Genomic DNA, 16,246 nt, shown 5'->3' with positions numbered 1-16,246 from the left:
AGGTACAAGGAATCAGACTACAAGAACAACATTTTTTGTCTTGGTTTTTTTCCAGCATCAATGAACACAAAACTTTAAATATGTCAGTGTAACAATATTTGCTACAGAATATTAACCCCCAAATCCATCCATTTCTGAAAATTGCAGCAAAAGCAAATGTTGTATATTACCTTTAAACCTGACATTTGGGGGAAGTTTGATGATGGGCAATCAGCTGACTTGTGGTGGATTGATGCAGTATCTTGAGACCCAATATTAACCCTAACTCCGTAGGTGGTGTGCAAAATCGTATTGAAATTGGAGGATTCAGGACTGTTGGGGCTATAGAGCGAAGATCCCTAGTACTGATGATCAAATGTCATGAAGAAATATCTCAGTCCTGGCTCCCTGCTGCACGTTACAATGCACACGGCTGTTGGTAACCAGCAGTAAAACCAACCTTCAACGGCTGGTCGTTAATATTGAGATTAGTCCAACCATAAATGACTATCGGGCATTGGACCTGAACTTGATATGCAAACGAAACTGTTGATCGAGCTTGTTTTAGTCATTCTGTCAAGCACTTTGTGATGAACACTTGGGCCATTTCACATTGTGTATCTGCAAACTCCTCCCAAATTAAACCCTTTAGTGTTGTCAAGTCCATCAAAAGTCCATCACGAGAACTGTCACAAGTAGACCGCAAGACAAATTGCAAGTAACAGGTTGATGAACAATAACAAAGGAATGGTCTAGTCACAGATCATTTGAATAGCTCAATCATCTCAGTGTTACTTCCAACCTGCAGATACCTGAGCAGACGTAGCCTGCTGCTCTGGCCCTGTTGGCCCACCAGTCCCCCGAACGTCGCCACCAGCCAGCCCTTCCAAGACCTCATATTCACCGGCCACACTTCCACCCTAGTCTCCCACGACACCCACACCTACTACTTCATGCCCGAGACCCACTGGCATCGCCGGATCCGTCTTGGTGGGGTGCAGGACTCGGACAGCGCCTCGGTGAACGGGGAGGGGACTCCAGACAGGCAGTCACCGCGGAGTCCACGCAGCAGCGGCGGGAGTCCCCGTAGCCCGAGGAGCCCTAGGAGTCCAGCAGCTGCTAGGAAGGTCAGTGGTGGACCCTTTACAGGAAGTAGAGTTCCAGTGTTGGACACTGCATGGTTGGTTCGCATACGACGTGGAGGAGCAAGTGCCTCCCTTGTACCCCCTACAACCCCCTGGCGACGCCTGTCTCAATGTAAACAATGACGTAGCATCTTGACATGGGTGCTTGACACATTCTAATTCTCTCAAACCCTCCACTGTAGTGGAAACTGATAAAACATTTACTATTTTCTATGATGGAATTTTGGCATTTCTTTGTACTTATACTTTCATGAGGCTTAAAGCCTTTTGACAGTAACTATCTTGACTCTACCTTCCTCAACCCCACAAAATCCTCCCAAAACACCTGTTGGATTTGGATTGATCTATGAAGGTTAAGGTTACTATCCTTGTAAGTTTTGAAGTCCAAGTCCTGTTGTCAATACGCGGACATTTTGTTTCCAAAATATGTTGCTACCTTAAAAACCCAAGTGCTGAGACCGCTCAGTTTTTTTTAAACGGCTTTAGTCCCACTCCGCTCCACAAACTTGTATGCAGCCTATTTTTGGACTTGACTACAACCCTGATTCAGTGTCAGCTGCTGAAAGTCAGAAAGTATCAAGACATCCGTCAGAATGTGAAGTAACTGCCACCGTTTTTAGAGTGCTATTCCAGAGTCACGTTGATTCAGATTATTAGGGGTCGACTCAAATAGATTTTGGTTTCGAAAAGGCGTACTTGGTGCATTTTCCGTCAACTAGTATCTGCAGATGTTCTGAACGATTCATCTTCCAACAAAATCTGTCCTGACTATTTCAAACGTAGAACTTTTCGTGTACTTACACATTTAATTCAAATCCTCAGATAAGTTGTGACTCTGAAATGCCAGTAAAAGCGAGTGTTACATTAATGGCAGGTATTTGAACCCTGATTGTTGTTGTTTTCAACACAGGTCCGGCAAGGCAACAGTAGCCACAATGTGAGCGGACTCCTATCCTCTGGTCACTTCCTACCGATCATGTCAGACCGACCCTCAGCCGTCCGAATCTGCAGTCCTACGCTGCTACCAGACTTCATCTCTCACTATATGCCAAAGGTACAGGACAAACTTATCACCATTTTTCATAATTTACGTATTTATTTCTTATTTATTTTCAATCATCCTATGTCGTACAGTTGGTTATAAAAAGCGGCAAGATGTTGTTTCTACCCACAGGCATTACATCACAGGTGACATGCTTGTATAGAATGAGAATTTTCTGCTTTTTTTAAAGGGAATATACATCATTCGCTTTTGCTGTAATTTTCAGAAATGGATGGAATTGGGGGGTTGGAAATATATAGCAAATATAGTTACACTGACTTTTTTGAGGTTTTGGGTTCGAAAATGCTATAAAAACCAAGAAAAACAATCATTTTCCTGTAGTCTGGTTCCCTGACTCCATTTAAGAAGAAACAGAGCAGTTTACATATATTGGGGAATTGTAAGGTCAGGGAACCAGTCTAGCTGGCTTGTACCCGTTCATAGGTGTGTAATCGATTGCAAACAAGTGCGATGGTCAACTAGGGCCAGTATTTGAAAAAAAGCCAGTTTTTTCCAACGTTGATCGGCCGATCAGCGTTGGAAATTGATACCAAAATACCACTTTTCTTGAAAATGACAGTATACCAGGTGCCATGATTTTACAGGATGCTTTACACTGTCATTCACTAACAGTCCAGCAAGGTATTTCAAAATAATTTGGTAGTTTTATTTTTTGATGTTTGCAAATGTTGTATTTTCCCTTTAATCTAACAGGTTCTCGCTCCATCAATGGGCCGCTACTGCCGCGATCGACAGGCAGAGTACGACCGCATACGGCAAGAACTTGGTGGTTCCTTGGATGCCTGGCAGTGCGCCCTTCATGGATCGCCGGATCACTATCGGGACAGCCTCAAGGGGGCGCTCTTCCCTCCACCCCTGGCTGGAATGAGAGCAGTCAGGCCGCCCCACGGCTGGTCCAAAATTCATATCCCAGGTATGTCCTTCCATCCAGAGTTGTAATGGTGTTACTCAAGAGTCAGCTACAAGCCAATCACAAGTCAAGGCACAAGCCAATCACAAGCCAATTACAAGTCAAATATCACGAGCCAATCACAAGGCAAATCACAAGCCAATCACAAGTCAAAGCACAAGCAAATCACAAGTCAAAGCACAAGCCAATCACAAGTCAAAGCACAAACCAATCACAAGTCAATCACAAACCAATTACAAGTCAAAGCACAAGCCAATCACAAATCAAAGCACAAGCCAATCACGAGTCAAAGCACAAGCCAATCACAAGTCAAACACAGGCCAATCACAAGTCAAATCACAAGCCGATTTCAAGTCAAAACCCAAGCCAATCACAAGTCAAAACACAAGCTATCACAAGTCAAAACACAAGCTGTCACAAGTCAAAACACAAGCTATCACAAGTCAAAGCACAAGCTATCACAAGTCAAAGCACAAGCTATCACAAGTCAAAACACAAGCTATCACAAGTCCAAGCACAAGCCAATCACAAGTCAATCACAAGCCAATCACAAGTCAAAGCACAAGCCAGTCACAAGTCAAAGCACAGGCCAGTCACAAGTCAAAGCACAAGCTATCACAAGTCAAAACACAAGCTATCACAAGTCAAAACACAAGCTATCACAAGTCAAAACACAAGCTGTCACAAGTCAAAACACATGCTATCACAAGTCAAAATACAGGCAAGTCACAATTAAAAGCTCAAGCCAAGTAAGTCACAAGTTAAAACGCCAACACCAGATTTTGAGTGGTCGAAGTACACCATGTGAAGTGACTTGAACAGCACCTTTTAAGAGAAAGTATCCAAAATATTAATTTGATGTTTGGTTTGGTCTGACTGTAACCAGAGAATTTAGAAGAAAAAAAAATCTTTGTCACAGAAGGTTTTGAGGTAAAATTCAGCCTTTGAAGTTAATTATGAACAGTAAATTTTATGTTGCAAACTTTTTGGAGCTCAATCAGCCGGGGTTGAAATGCGTTGTAATTTTGTGTAAGTGTTGTGAATTTACAGTGCGAATGCATGCCACAATTTAACAAATTTACATGCCATAAGCTTTCATGCTGATTAGGACTCTGCCTTAATAACAGGTTTTTTCCTGATTTGGGGATTTTTGTAGCTAGAATTTTTCCTAATTTCATGATACTTTTGGCAAGAATTTTTCCTGATTTCAAGATTTTGTGTCATGATTTTTCCTGATGGCAGGATTTTCGTGGCACGAATGTTTCCTGATTTTATGAGATTTTTGGCAAGAAGTTTTCCTGATTTCAAGATTTTTTTTTTGTCAGGATTTTTTCTGATTTCAGGAATTTTAAAGAATCCCTTTTCAAATCTGGAATTCCTGAGATTTTACCGTAAGAGAATTGTTTACAACTAGACAACAAAAGAAAGTGGAATTTTCATGGCTTTTTTTTTAACTTTCTCCCGATCTTATGGCAGACAAACAGTATTTAGTGACGGACTCAGGCAAGCTGTACGTCCTGGATGAGTTACTGACAAGACTCAAGAGGCAGGGACACCGAGTCCTCATCTACTCACAGATGACTCGCATGATCGACCTCCTTGAGGTAAGACTGGGTTAAATCGGCTCAACTTGGATGCAAGCCAAGTTGTTCAAAGATTGGTCGACACATACCAGCGCAAACTTGTACATAAAAAATGTACACACAACAAATAATACAGTCAGGTTAAGTTACTACTTAGGACCCATACTTTTCATTATTTTTATTCCTCTCGTTTGGACTTAAACTATTTTTCGACATGTACCATGAGTTCAACATTGGGGTTTGCCCTTCACCGACGTATTTTTATATACACTGTATACTCGGTGTTGCCCCTGAGTGATTGTGAGATAAAATTACTCGGGTGGGACTCGAACTCACGACCTCCTGCTTACTAGTGCAGACGTCTTACCACTCGACCACCGAGCTTGCCAATTTTTGAATTGTTTCGTTGCGGTACCCGCTGCTATGTCTGATTCGAACCAGCCAGCCGACTCCGGCAAGCACGGTGGTAAGCTCGGTGGCAAGGAAATCAAGGTCAAAATTTCACTCTCAAAAAGATGTGAGTATGTAAACACCGGCAATCGTGGACCTAGGACAAAAGGGTTAGGGCACAAACAATACATCCACGATTGACCGATAGTTCATGAATAAAATTCATGTACAAAACCAATGAGAGTACAAACAAAGGAATGAGGATTAGGGACAATAGGGGGTCCACGATTGCCCGTGTTTACATATATGGGTTAGTTGGCATATGTATGAATTGAATTAGGAGGTTTTTCAAACATGAATACAAGTTGGCCAGCATTTTGTAAATGCATACCCTTAGTGACCATAGGTTTCTTTGTACAGTGCTCTATGCCCATAGCTCTTCCTCAACACATTTTTTTTGGCACTTTTTTAAAATCACTTTCAAGGAATTGTAAAACTTCTTCTGCTGTCACCTGTCAAGATGTTTTCAATACCGATTATTGTCAGATGTGTGTATTTTATTAACAAAATCAATTTTTGGTGTTTTTTTTATTTGGCCATGTAGGAATTCATGTGGCATAGGAAGCACACTTACATGAGACTGGATGGTTCGTCCAAAATCTCAGACCGTAGAGACATGGTGGCTGACTTCCAAAGCAGGTACTTCAACTTACACACAAAAATATTAATAAAGCAGATAGTAAGAATGAAAAAAAGTACAATAGAATAACAGTGATGTTTACACAATATTAGTTGGTATATCTAATACTTAGGCCGTTTACAAAAAAAATAGTTTCTCGTCCAGGCTTTTTGAAAAAATGAGGCGGCAGACGCTTTTCTTTTTTTATCTCCTCCCAAAATGGCAGATTTTCCAAGAGGTCAGATTGATTCTTCCATTTTCTTGACTCTTTTGCCGATAAAAAAGGGTGGCCCGACCTTCCAAACCCCTAATTGGAAAACGCTGAATGTGCGTCTAGGATATAGGTATTTTTACTTTCCTGACAAGTTGGAGTATGAATCATTGAAAGAAGCGCCATTGCTGTTGTATTAAGTACGATTGCCAGTAAATACCTCCGTCTAATTTTTTTGCAGGTCGGACATCTTCGTTTTCCTGCTGAGTACCCGGGCCGGCGGGCTGGGCATCAACCTGACAGCCGCCGACACGGTCATCTTCTACGACAGCGACTGGAACCCCACGGTAGACCAGCAGGCCATGGACCGGGCCCACCGGCTGGGTCAGACCAAGCAGGTTACCGTGTACCGGCTAATCTGCAAGGGAACCATTGAGGAGAAGATCCTACAGCGCGCCAGAGAGAAGAGTGAGGTAGGCTTACAAGCAGGAATTCATGTCTGTCTTCCAGAGTTGTATTACTTGAGTCTGGGACTTGGACACAAGTCTAGTCTTGGGCCAAGACAGAATTCAGGTGATTCACAATGCAGTGGGCCACGTAGAGTTTCTCATGGAGAGTCCGTTTTTCAAGATTATGGTCGACAAATCACGACCCATTTGAATGAGTGTCAGTAGACAAATTGAGCTAATTTGTTATAGATTGGGGCATAGCGTTCTGCTGTCTTACAAAAAACACCATATTGATACAAAGAAAAGAAAAGGGCAAACATATACTCGAATCATACGCTTACGAAACAACTGACTGGAAAAAATGAACAATTTAAAATGTCCCCCACTGGGTGAGTTAGAAATTGGGTGAGTTAGAAATGCTCGAAATTTCTCATGTCCGATTATCAAAGCGCGCGTGCCAGGTATCAATACCAGCTACGTTAAGGGAACAACAAACAAATCCAATTTCAGTGACTCAGACTTGACTTCAGTCAGTTATTATTATTATTATTTATTTGTGAAAATAACAAATAATATCTACGAGATTTAAGTGAGCACCAGTTCAGTATCCTTAGTCTATCGTCATACGCCATTTCCATTCTTTGCTGTCCTACAATTAAATGTGAGGCTCTTCTTTGAATTTTCTCAACATCGTCAATGTGCATTCTATCAGCAAAATGAAAACAATTCACACACATCCCTATATGATTTGTTTTCGTTTTGCTAAAAGAACACTTACTTTTTTGTGATCCGTGGACAGAATTTTAAAATGGTGCTTGTGTTTAAAGGTCCATAACGTGGTACAAGGTACAGGTACATGAGTGATTTGAATGATTCTTGTACTAAAAGAAAGCTTATGAATTGAGCTTTCATATCCTAGATTTTGAAAGTGCTACATCAGAACTTCACTAAAACAATGGTCCCGACATTTGGGTTTCGTTTTTTTTTACTCACCCTGTACTGCACTACCATGGTCTTGTAAAGAATAGATGCCTGATCATCGTCCTACTTTGGGACACTACTGATGTGCATACACCCATTCAATTCCAATGAGTGACTTGTGACTCAGAGTAGGACTCGACCCAAGTGACTCGAGACTCAGACTTTGATTTGACTCCAGTGACATGACTGCAACTCTTGCCAGTTTCTATCTCGACCGTAGATGTATCGCCATTGTTTTTATTTAGGGATGGGCGTGTCAAATTTATTAGAAAAATGTTATGTAATTTTTTACTGGCCCATCTTTTCACAAAAATGGTGACAGTGTGTCGCGTAACATCTGTCCTTTTAGGGCCACTAACAGTGAAGAATTTTCTGCCTGTGCATTCCCTAGAAATATTTCTTGTTATTTCGGAAAGCAAAAAAAAATAACAAGTTTAATGCCTCCAAATCTATACTTGGAAAAACCTTGTTCTGCTTCATTAAGATTCCTGAAGTAATTGATTTGATATATTATATATAAATTCACCCTGTTATCAAAAAATAGGGAAAATGGTTGCCTCTATACGATACAAGAATGTATGGGGAAAAAAATAAATAAAACCAAAATGGCTTTTCATTTTTTAAATTTTTATTTTAGTTGAGCCCTTTTTTTAATGCATCGATGTTTGTTTCTAAATGTGGGAACTGGTGTGTGTAATAAATATCAAGTTTTTAATAAATATATCAAAGCTTTGATAAAATCAATTCAACCCGGTACTTTTTTATTTGCAAAAAGAAAAAATTAATTATCCAATATATATCATTAAAATTCATCGCAAATGCTTGGGGTGATTTTGTGGGAGAAATGTAGAGCGTAGCCTTTTATGACTTTTCATGCAACTCGGTGCCCATTATAAAAGTAGTTTCCGTGTATTCCATGCACAGTGGTGGATTTTTTGAGGATTTAGGAAGCTACCCAGCTAAAATTCATGGGAAGGTTCCATTTGATATATGGTACCTCCTCCCTCTATTCATGATTTTAGCAGAAGAGTTTGTTTACATTGGCCATTGGTCCCTTTGAGAACTATATCCTTTTTTACATACGTGTATAAAAAGATTATCATCATTAGTATGTTTCATTTTAGTATCCAAAAGATATTTATGAAAGCCATTATGTGCATGATCAAGTTCAACAGATGCTTAAAATACAGAATGAAAAAAACCCCAATTATTTGGTTTGGTATTAAGGATAGAAACAGCCTGGTAAAATCAAATTTGAAAATAAACTTAATTAATCTAGTGGTAATTACCCCTTTAAGCATTAAAACCACATGTATAGAATTTCACCTATTAATTTTGGAGAAGTTAATCCTGCTTTAAAGATTTGTGTAATTTTAATATCTTTACTGTTTTTATCATATATTGTTTGCTACTATGCTTGCTACACACCCCTCCCCACACAAATAAACCAACCTGAAACAATTTTCTTTGGTAGATTTGGTCAAGAAAATAAATTCATACATTGCGTCGAACTGTTATGTGAGTTGTTATTGGACTCAAGCAATTAGTTTAATATTAAGTTGTTGATTGATCAAATACACTAAAAGCTAGTATACAATCTCACAAGAGTCCAATAACAACAAAAAAAATCAAACCACATGGTGACAAGTTATTCTAACATTCACCCCTGCATATTATGTTTCTCCTTTACTTTGAGACTTCATTTTCGTGTCCGTTTTGACTTGCTAAGTTTACTGTGGTACCATTATCTGGTTACACACTCAACTAAAGCAATTAACCTCTGACCGTTAGATCAATGCCCCGAGGATACAGTCCCTTAAAAACTGTCCCCCCCAAAAAAAGAGCAGTCGGTAGAAATGTTGTTTTAATATCATTACATGGTGAGTGATTGTCTTGAAATGCTGTACAAATACCAACAAAACCTTAGCTCACTGTGAAACAGAAACCAATTTTTTTTGTTTCCCTCCCCCCAAGAAAAAAAACCCAAAACGTGACCGAGTTTTGAAACCCAAACTGACCCCGGCAGGATCCAGTTACCCTTCCCTTTGAAGTGGGTTCCGTTTGACACCTCTACCAGGAGCCCCCCACTGGGAGTTTGCACCCCTGGTCATTAAAAGCACATCAACTTGGCTGGAGGTCTCGTCGAGCTCTTGCTTTGGCCTGACCTAGCTGGAAGACACACTGTCACAAAACACACCTGTATACCTGGATGCAATTAGAATCTAGGCTGCCTGGGACCGGCACCCCTTTCATCCAGAGGTTCTGCTGCCGCTGACTCCCTGCCAGGACCCTGACACCTTCAGCTTTGTGGGAAAGTGCCTGAATTGTGTTGAAGGCGATCCTCCATCCTCCCTCTCCGCCTTGCCAGGAGGCTTGTCCAGGTGCATACCTGAAGACAATTATCGACAGGGTTAGCCGGAGAATAAAAGGAACCGGTGTGGGTACATCTGGTGCCAGTCGGCGAGGCTATACCTATTCGGGGTCCGGGCACGTATTCTATCAGGCGGCAATTATAAGCACCTGCAAACGGGACCCGCTGAACAAACAAACCGAGTCCATTTGTGGGGTGTTTTACAGGCCCGGGTTATGTTCACGGAGAAGGCTGTTGGGGGCCCCCTACCGATTTCTCGACCATGAGAGAAGATGGGAAGCACTTAGCGTCACGCTAAGCCAACTTGATGTTAACACATTAGCCATTATTGTGTCAGTGGCCCGTGCCTCCGAGGCAATTATGACTTACTCAGGATACCGGCATGACCCCTCGGTCAAGGTGCATCCATTCCAACTTTATCCATTCCCACAAAAACTACATTTAATATTACCGGTACTTAGCCATTTGCCTTTTTTAGTGGCTTTAGCTGTTGGTTTTAGTTTTAGTTTTATTGTAGTTATCTAGTTCACTTGCAAGATTTTGAATAATTTTTTTTAATTGGAACCTAAGCTAAGCTAGGGGGATTTAGGAAGGGACAGGTCCAATATTTTTTATCTTGTCCAATATTTTTATCTTGATGTTTAAGTGAAAATAAAGCAGCCTGTTATAATTTTTTTTTAGAAATGCGGTTGAGGATTTGTGTGCCACTAATAATGAGAAACTGTTTTGAACAACCTTTATGTGAAGGTGATCTTGTTTCTCTCAATTACAAATTGTATTATATCAGCAAATTTTGTCAGTTATGTTGTTAAAGCAACATGATTACGATAGCAATCATAGAAATGACTCATTACTTCATTGCCTAAATGAGGTTTTAAAAATGTGGAATTTGTGGGTTTTGAATTGTGAAACCGGCTTCTTACTCTAAAAAAGGATTAAAAAAAACAACAAAATAATGGAAGCTCTTTCTTTGTATGTCGCAGCATGTTCAAAGTCACCGAAATTGTTAGCAAATAGGAATGACCTCACCCAACTGGAATTCCCCCATCAAAATTACCACCTGACTTTTAAAAAAATGGACATAAAATTTTATACTTTATTGGTGTTGGTAATCCCAGCCAGAATCTCTGTTTACACAGCCGGCGTTTTTCAATCAATTAACCTCTGAACCCGTCAACTGACAGGTGAGGTACCGTATTTTTAGATCTGTCCTAGGACGATTTGCCTTTTTTGAGAGAGGGTCATCTTCTTGAGTAGAGTGTCCCCTTACTTTGCCTCAGGGTGAAAGGGGGGGGGGTGTCCTGGCTTTAGCCAGGCGGTCAAGGATAACATTTACTCTAGGAACGGCCTGAGGTTTTGGGGGATGCTGAACGCAGCTTGGCTGCGTACAAGCACACTCTTTGATGGAGGTTCAGTTAGTTGTTTCCCGTCTTCATCATGTATTTCTTGTTCAGGTGTTCAGTGTTGTGAAGTTTGCAGATGATTATTTGTACCAATTTACATGTATATTGTAAATCCCTGTGGACTATTGTTGATGAAAGTGTTAATTACAATTGTTCATTATTATAATCACGATATTTGGAAACATTATCAAATCAATTCTAATCATATCAAATCACAAGGAAACCAGTTTTTAACAGTAAGCAAACCCTGCCCCCCCCCAATGAAAGCAAAATAAACATCATTGACTTGTATAAAAAAGAAGTTGAAGGATGCTAGTCGGAATTTGGAACATAAATACTTGCGTTTGTCTTGACTCGAACATTGAGTATATAATTTCTTTTATCACTTTAAAATATCCCTTGATAACTTCAAGCATGAATATATGAGAAAACCCTTTGAATTTTGTTGAAATTTTTCTATTATATTTTTATTGTCTCGTTTATTGACTGCAGATCCAGCGAATGGTCATCACTGGCGGTCAGTTCAAACCGGAGCAGCTGAAGCCCAAAGAGGTGGTCTCCCTCCTGCTGGATGACGAAGAGATTGAGAGGAAATGTAAGGAATTTCCCCAAACCCCCAGTTTAAAGACAAAAACAAAACAGACCCTCCAAGGATTTTTTTCCCTTCGGGCTCCACACACATCCTTTGCCAAGTCCTCAGGATCCTTCCTGGCTCTCTTGACCACCCTACAACCAGTCTGTTACAAGTGACAGTCAATCAGTCAGTTTAGTCGGTAAGTTAGTCAGTCCATGAGAGGACTGTAGACTGGCCCTGTGGAACAGGCAAAAACCGTGCCTTGAGACAATATTAAATGAGTATTCATAAATACCCGAGACAGTTTACCAATTCCTATTGGTCGAGAGCCCGTCATGTGGGTTGTTTTAAACCGCCTGTAAAACACCGCTCTATTCTGCGCCACGTCCCGCGCGGGCAGATTTCTGTACGAGGAGATTTTTTGCGCTACGCGCATGAGACACATTCCATAGACATGGTCAGAGGGGTGTTTCACATAACATGAAGTGAAATTGTTGAACAAAATCGTTGGAAATTTGTGAATTTCGGCTTGTTTTGGTTTTTGACCGAAAGGGATTTATTCGGCTCGGGCCATTATCCGCATCCAGGCTCCTAGCCGGTTTTAAACATGCTTGTTTAAAACTGGCCAAGCACATAGAGTACCGAAGTGCGCTGCGTATTCTGTTCCACGCGCACAACTAAGATGTATGAAGACATCAGCGCGCGAACCAGAGTGAACCAGAACAATGAAAGCTGATGTCACACTTCGGTACTCTATTTATTCCCTTATTTAATCTCAAACCCAGCAGCTGAAATACAGTCCGATATAAAAAAAAAAAATTACTACCATTTTTGATAAGCATTTTTGTCTGAATGAATTTTTGCACTGGATATGTGAATGCATTTGAAGTGCAAAATGAGATTTCTCAATGACACCTCCTGTCATTACCAAGTGTAATATTAGATGACTAACGGCTTTGCAGATACAGTAGGACTCACTGCTAGCCATTTGCTGAATTAAGAAATGTAAGATTGCAGTCAAATAAATTTGCCCAAAACATCTGACACTTTTTAATCATGTCCTGCACTGACTGTGGTCTGACCCAAAGGCCAAAAAAAAAAGTCTCCGGTTTCTGGTATGGAGCTTGCCCAAAAAGTGGTGCGGCGATGCGGCTTTTTTTTTTTTTACCTGTTTTTTTTTGCTTCGAATGTCGGCTGATAACTGCAAATGGTGCCCGACTAAACTTAGTGCAAATATATGGGAATCCAGAGAGGCCACATAAAGCTTAATCTCGATCATAACCACATCTAAAAACACGTTAAAATTGTGCAGCAGCAGGATTCCAGTCAGACCAGTGAGTTTGGCGGTTTGGAGACATCATCTTTTATTGAAAAAAAAAACTTTTTCATTTTGCCGACGCGCATGGCTACGGCGACGCGCGCGCATACCAGAAACCGGAGACTTTTTGTTTTTGGCCTAATGGAGAGTTTTATGAGGCTCAATCGTTGAACTTGGCATTGTCAAAGTCTTGTTTGATTAAAAAGAATCATTGTTGGAAATGTAGCTTGACCACTTGTTACCATCCATCACTGCTGCTGTGCTTTGTATTGGATAATGTCAGGTTTTTAGAGACAGTCTCCAACAGATGTTGCATTTACGAGTACTTCCTATCATGTTTGGGTGCCGTACTTCATATTCAGTAGTCCCTTAACATTTGTGTTGTCAGCTCACCACTTGTGGCCCATTTCGTATCTTGAGTGATCTGGAACATTTTTTTTTTATATATTAAATCCCTGTTAGATTCTTTCTCACGAATGTTGCATGCTGACACAGTTTTTGCTTGAGAAGTTGTGGCCAAGTTGGATGTAAATTACAGGGACAAAGACAAATTCCTTTTGGAGTTGGAGATTTATGGCTTGGTTTAGTTCCTGCTGGCTGTCATAACCGTAAAAGGAAATATAAAATGTGAAGCAGAATTCCGTCAAAATTAGAATGAGCTCCCCCTAAAAAAGTCCACAGATTGTTTGCTAAATGGCCTAGTTTCCATGAGATTTGGGGGTTTATTTAAAAATTGATGAATAATCATGAGCTCTATTACATGAACGTTTACATGTATGTCCAGTCCCATCTTTAAAGTTTACAAGGGTAATGACAACTAAAGTAGGGTTTAAATTCCTCTGAGTTAGGTTTGATGTTCAGATGCCAAGCAGTTAAAGTTTCTTTCAATTAAAGGCACGTTGGATCCTTTGCAATTACCCTTAAAAGTACCTACCGATTTAATGATAGAAACCTTGCTTAAAGTGAAGATAGGACTGGTATCAAATACCCTGTGAAATTATTCCGCCTGAAATGGTATCATTCGGAAGAAAACTAACATTGAAGGTGGTTTCAAAGTATGGTGACCGCAGGGCGTTCACGAGACCCAAAAAGTTGTGCACACTTTTACTCTGTTTTCACAAAATGAATAGTATCAACTTTAGCTAAAACTTCATCAGATTAGTTGTTACGCACTCTACTTAAACTTAGAGGCAAGTTTGTTGCTTCAAACAGAAAAAAACGCACAAAAAGCAAATGATCCTTTGTACCTTAAGTCAGATGTTCTGAGGCCAATCAGAACATTTCACCAACTCCCAAGGATATTGTTCTTTTTCATAACTTTCATTTACTGTCCTTTTTCTCTATTTTTTCTTTTTGGTTTGTCAACAATCAACAGTTCATGAGCAACAGCGTGAAAAGAAGCTGACTGAGGAACGGAACCGCGCCAAAGACCGCAAGCGCAAGAGGGAGAAATATGCGGAAATGGTGAGAAGTTAAATGCGTTTCCCCTCCCCCCATCCTCCCCTGCTCCTTCCCCACTCATTCCCATCCCCTTCCCATCCCCTTCCCATCCCTCCTCCCTCCCCATCCCTCTCCCCCATTCCGTGGTGAACTAATTGACAGTAAACATCGTCATATCAGAATAGCCATTTTAAATTAGACAGAAAAACCTGCAACTGTTTGACTCCATCTTTTGAATTGTAATTGTTATACAGAATTTTAATTCAATAACATGTGATGCAAATTACGTAGAGGTTGTACTTATACCAGACATGTCATTAAGATTGTAAGCATACGATGTTGTTATTAACCAGTTCGCGCCGGGATTTGACCGAACCCAGGCACAGGATTGTTTTTCACGAACCTTGATGCTAGGAGCGGGTCAGTGACCGATATTTCCAGCGTCGCTTATTGCGTATTTATCCGTCATCCGTTTCGGAATACTGCAAAACCTTTGCATGTATACACGTCAACAGCAAGAACTAGTTAAATGTTAACCCCCCTCCCCCCCCCCCACCAAAAAAATTGAATTTATGTAAAATACTCTGATTTCGGATCATAGAATATCTATTTTATGGAATTGTATGTACCGGTATTGCTGTTTAATATTAACTCCTACAGGAAAACACGTTGAATTGAATTTATAGTAGATAAAAATGAGTAAATGACATAACATGTTGACAGTTTTTGGACAGATTTTAATTGATACATTTTCCACTTTGTAACAAGCATGACACATGTGCAATACTTAAAAAATAGTTACTTTTGCTTCAATATTTCTACATCATATATCATAATCTGGCTATTTGCTTATGACGCAAACAACTTTAACAATCTCCAATATTTTTTTTTTTTTTTTACAACAGAAGAAAGAAGCGGTCAAGAAGATAAAGTCGGACACGTTGCCCGGTATTCCTCTGGGATCACTGGCTCCGGACAGTGCCAATGTGTCAGTGGATGGTGAGGACTCTATACTGAGTATGGATTCAGGAGCCCCAAGCCCGCTCAGTGTGGTAAGTCAATGTTTCAGTTTTATTAACCCCTCCCCTCCCCCCTAAAAAAAGAGACCCAAAACCAAAACCAAAAAACGCGATATCCTTTAATGGATTTTTTTCCTGTTTAAATGAAGAGCACAAATTGAGAATTCATGTGGAGAAAACAAAAATTAATATGGAATAATGAATATGGAAATGTTATCAGAAAAATGGAAAAAAAATGTTTATAATATATAAAATGCCTGAATTAGGTGAGTACAGAAACCAGTGCATACACTTCTAGGTATTTGTTTTGTATTTCATAATCAGAAGTATGTAATCCAGTGGTGTTTGGATGAGTTGTAAATTTAGTTGATTTTTTGGCATGCTTTTTGTTTTGAAGGTGTGGGGCAATTATTAACATTGCTCTGTTTCTCTGTGTTGTCTGTACCACTTTGAACATTTCATAAAATTTCTTAAAATTCCACGGTAGGTTCTGAGGTGAATTCAGAAGTATATTTCAAAAGCGGAAATTAAGACAAAACAATGAGAAAAAGATATTTCAGCCAATGGCATATCGGGGGGTAGGGGAGGTGCAGAGTGACAGATTGCAACGGGCTACTTATTTTAAAAGCGAAATTGGTAATTGGGATGGGGAAATCATCCTGTTGGAAAAAGTGTGTGTCCATCGGCAAATTTGCAGGGATGAAGAGAGCACCACATATTGTCCAATAGTG

The 16,246-nt window shown here is 40.1% G+C and overlaps 1 protein-coding gene across 1 annotated transcript in view; it reads left to right on the top strand.

Annotated features, from left to right (window-relative positions):
• Positions 1-16,246, top strand: part of LOC119745163 (chromatin-remodeling ATPase INO80-like) — an 81,492-nt gene that overhangs the window by 48,717 nt on the left and 16,529 nt on the right. The window contains exons 22-30 of the mRNA XM_038221387.1: positions 788-1,106; positions 2,035-2,178; positions 2,881-3,100; positions 4,574-4,701; positions 5,675-5,769; positions 6,202-6,433; positions 11,657-11,759; positions 14,432-14,520; positions 15,402-15,548. Coding sequence (XP_038077315.1) covers positions 788-1,106; positions 2,035-2,178; positions 2,881-3,100; positions 4,574-4,701; positions 5,675-5,769; positions 6,202-6,433; positions 11,657-11,759; positions 14,432-14,520; positions 15,402-15,548 — 1,477 coding nt within the window. The remainder of the gene's footprint in view (positions 1-787; positions 1,107-2,034; positions 2,179-2,880; positions 3,101-4,573; positions 4,702-5,674; positions 5,770-6,201; positions 6,434-11,656; positions 11,760-14,431; positions 14,521-15,401; positions 15,549-16,246) is intronic.

This window comes from Patiria miniata, unplaced genomic scaffold, assembly GCF_015706575.1.
Source record: "Patiria miniata isolate m_02_andy unplaced genomic scaffold, ASM1570657v1 HiC_scaffold_7, whole genome shotgun sequence".
NCBI classification, from domain to species: Eukaryota; Metazoa; Echinodermata; class Asteroidea; order Valvatida; family Asterinidae; genus Patiria; species Patiria miniata.
This window is presented reverse-complemented; position numbering and strand designations above follow the sequence as displayed.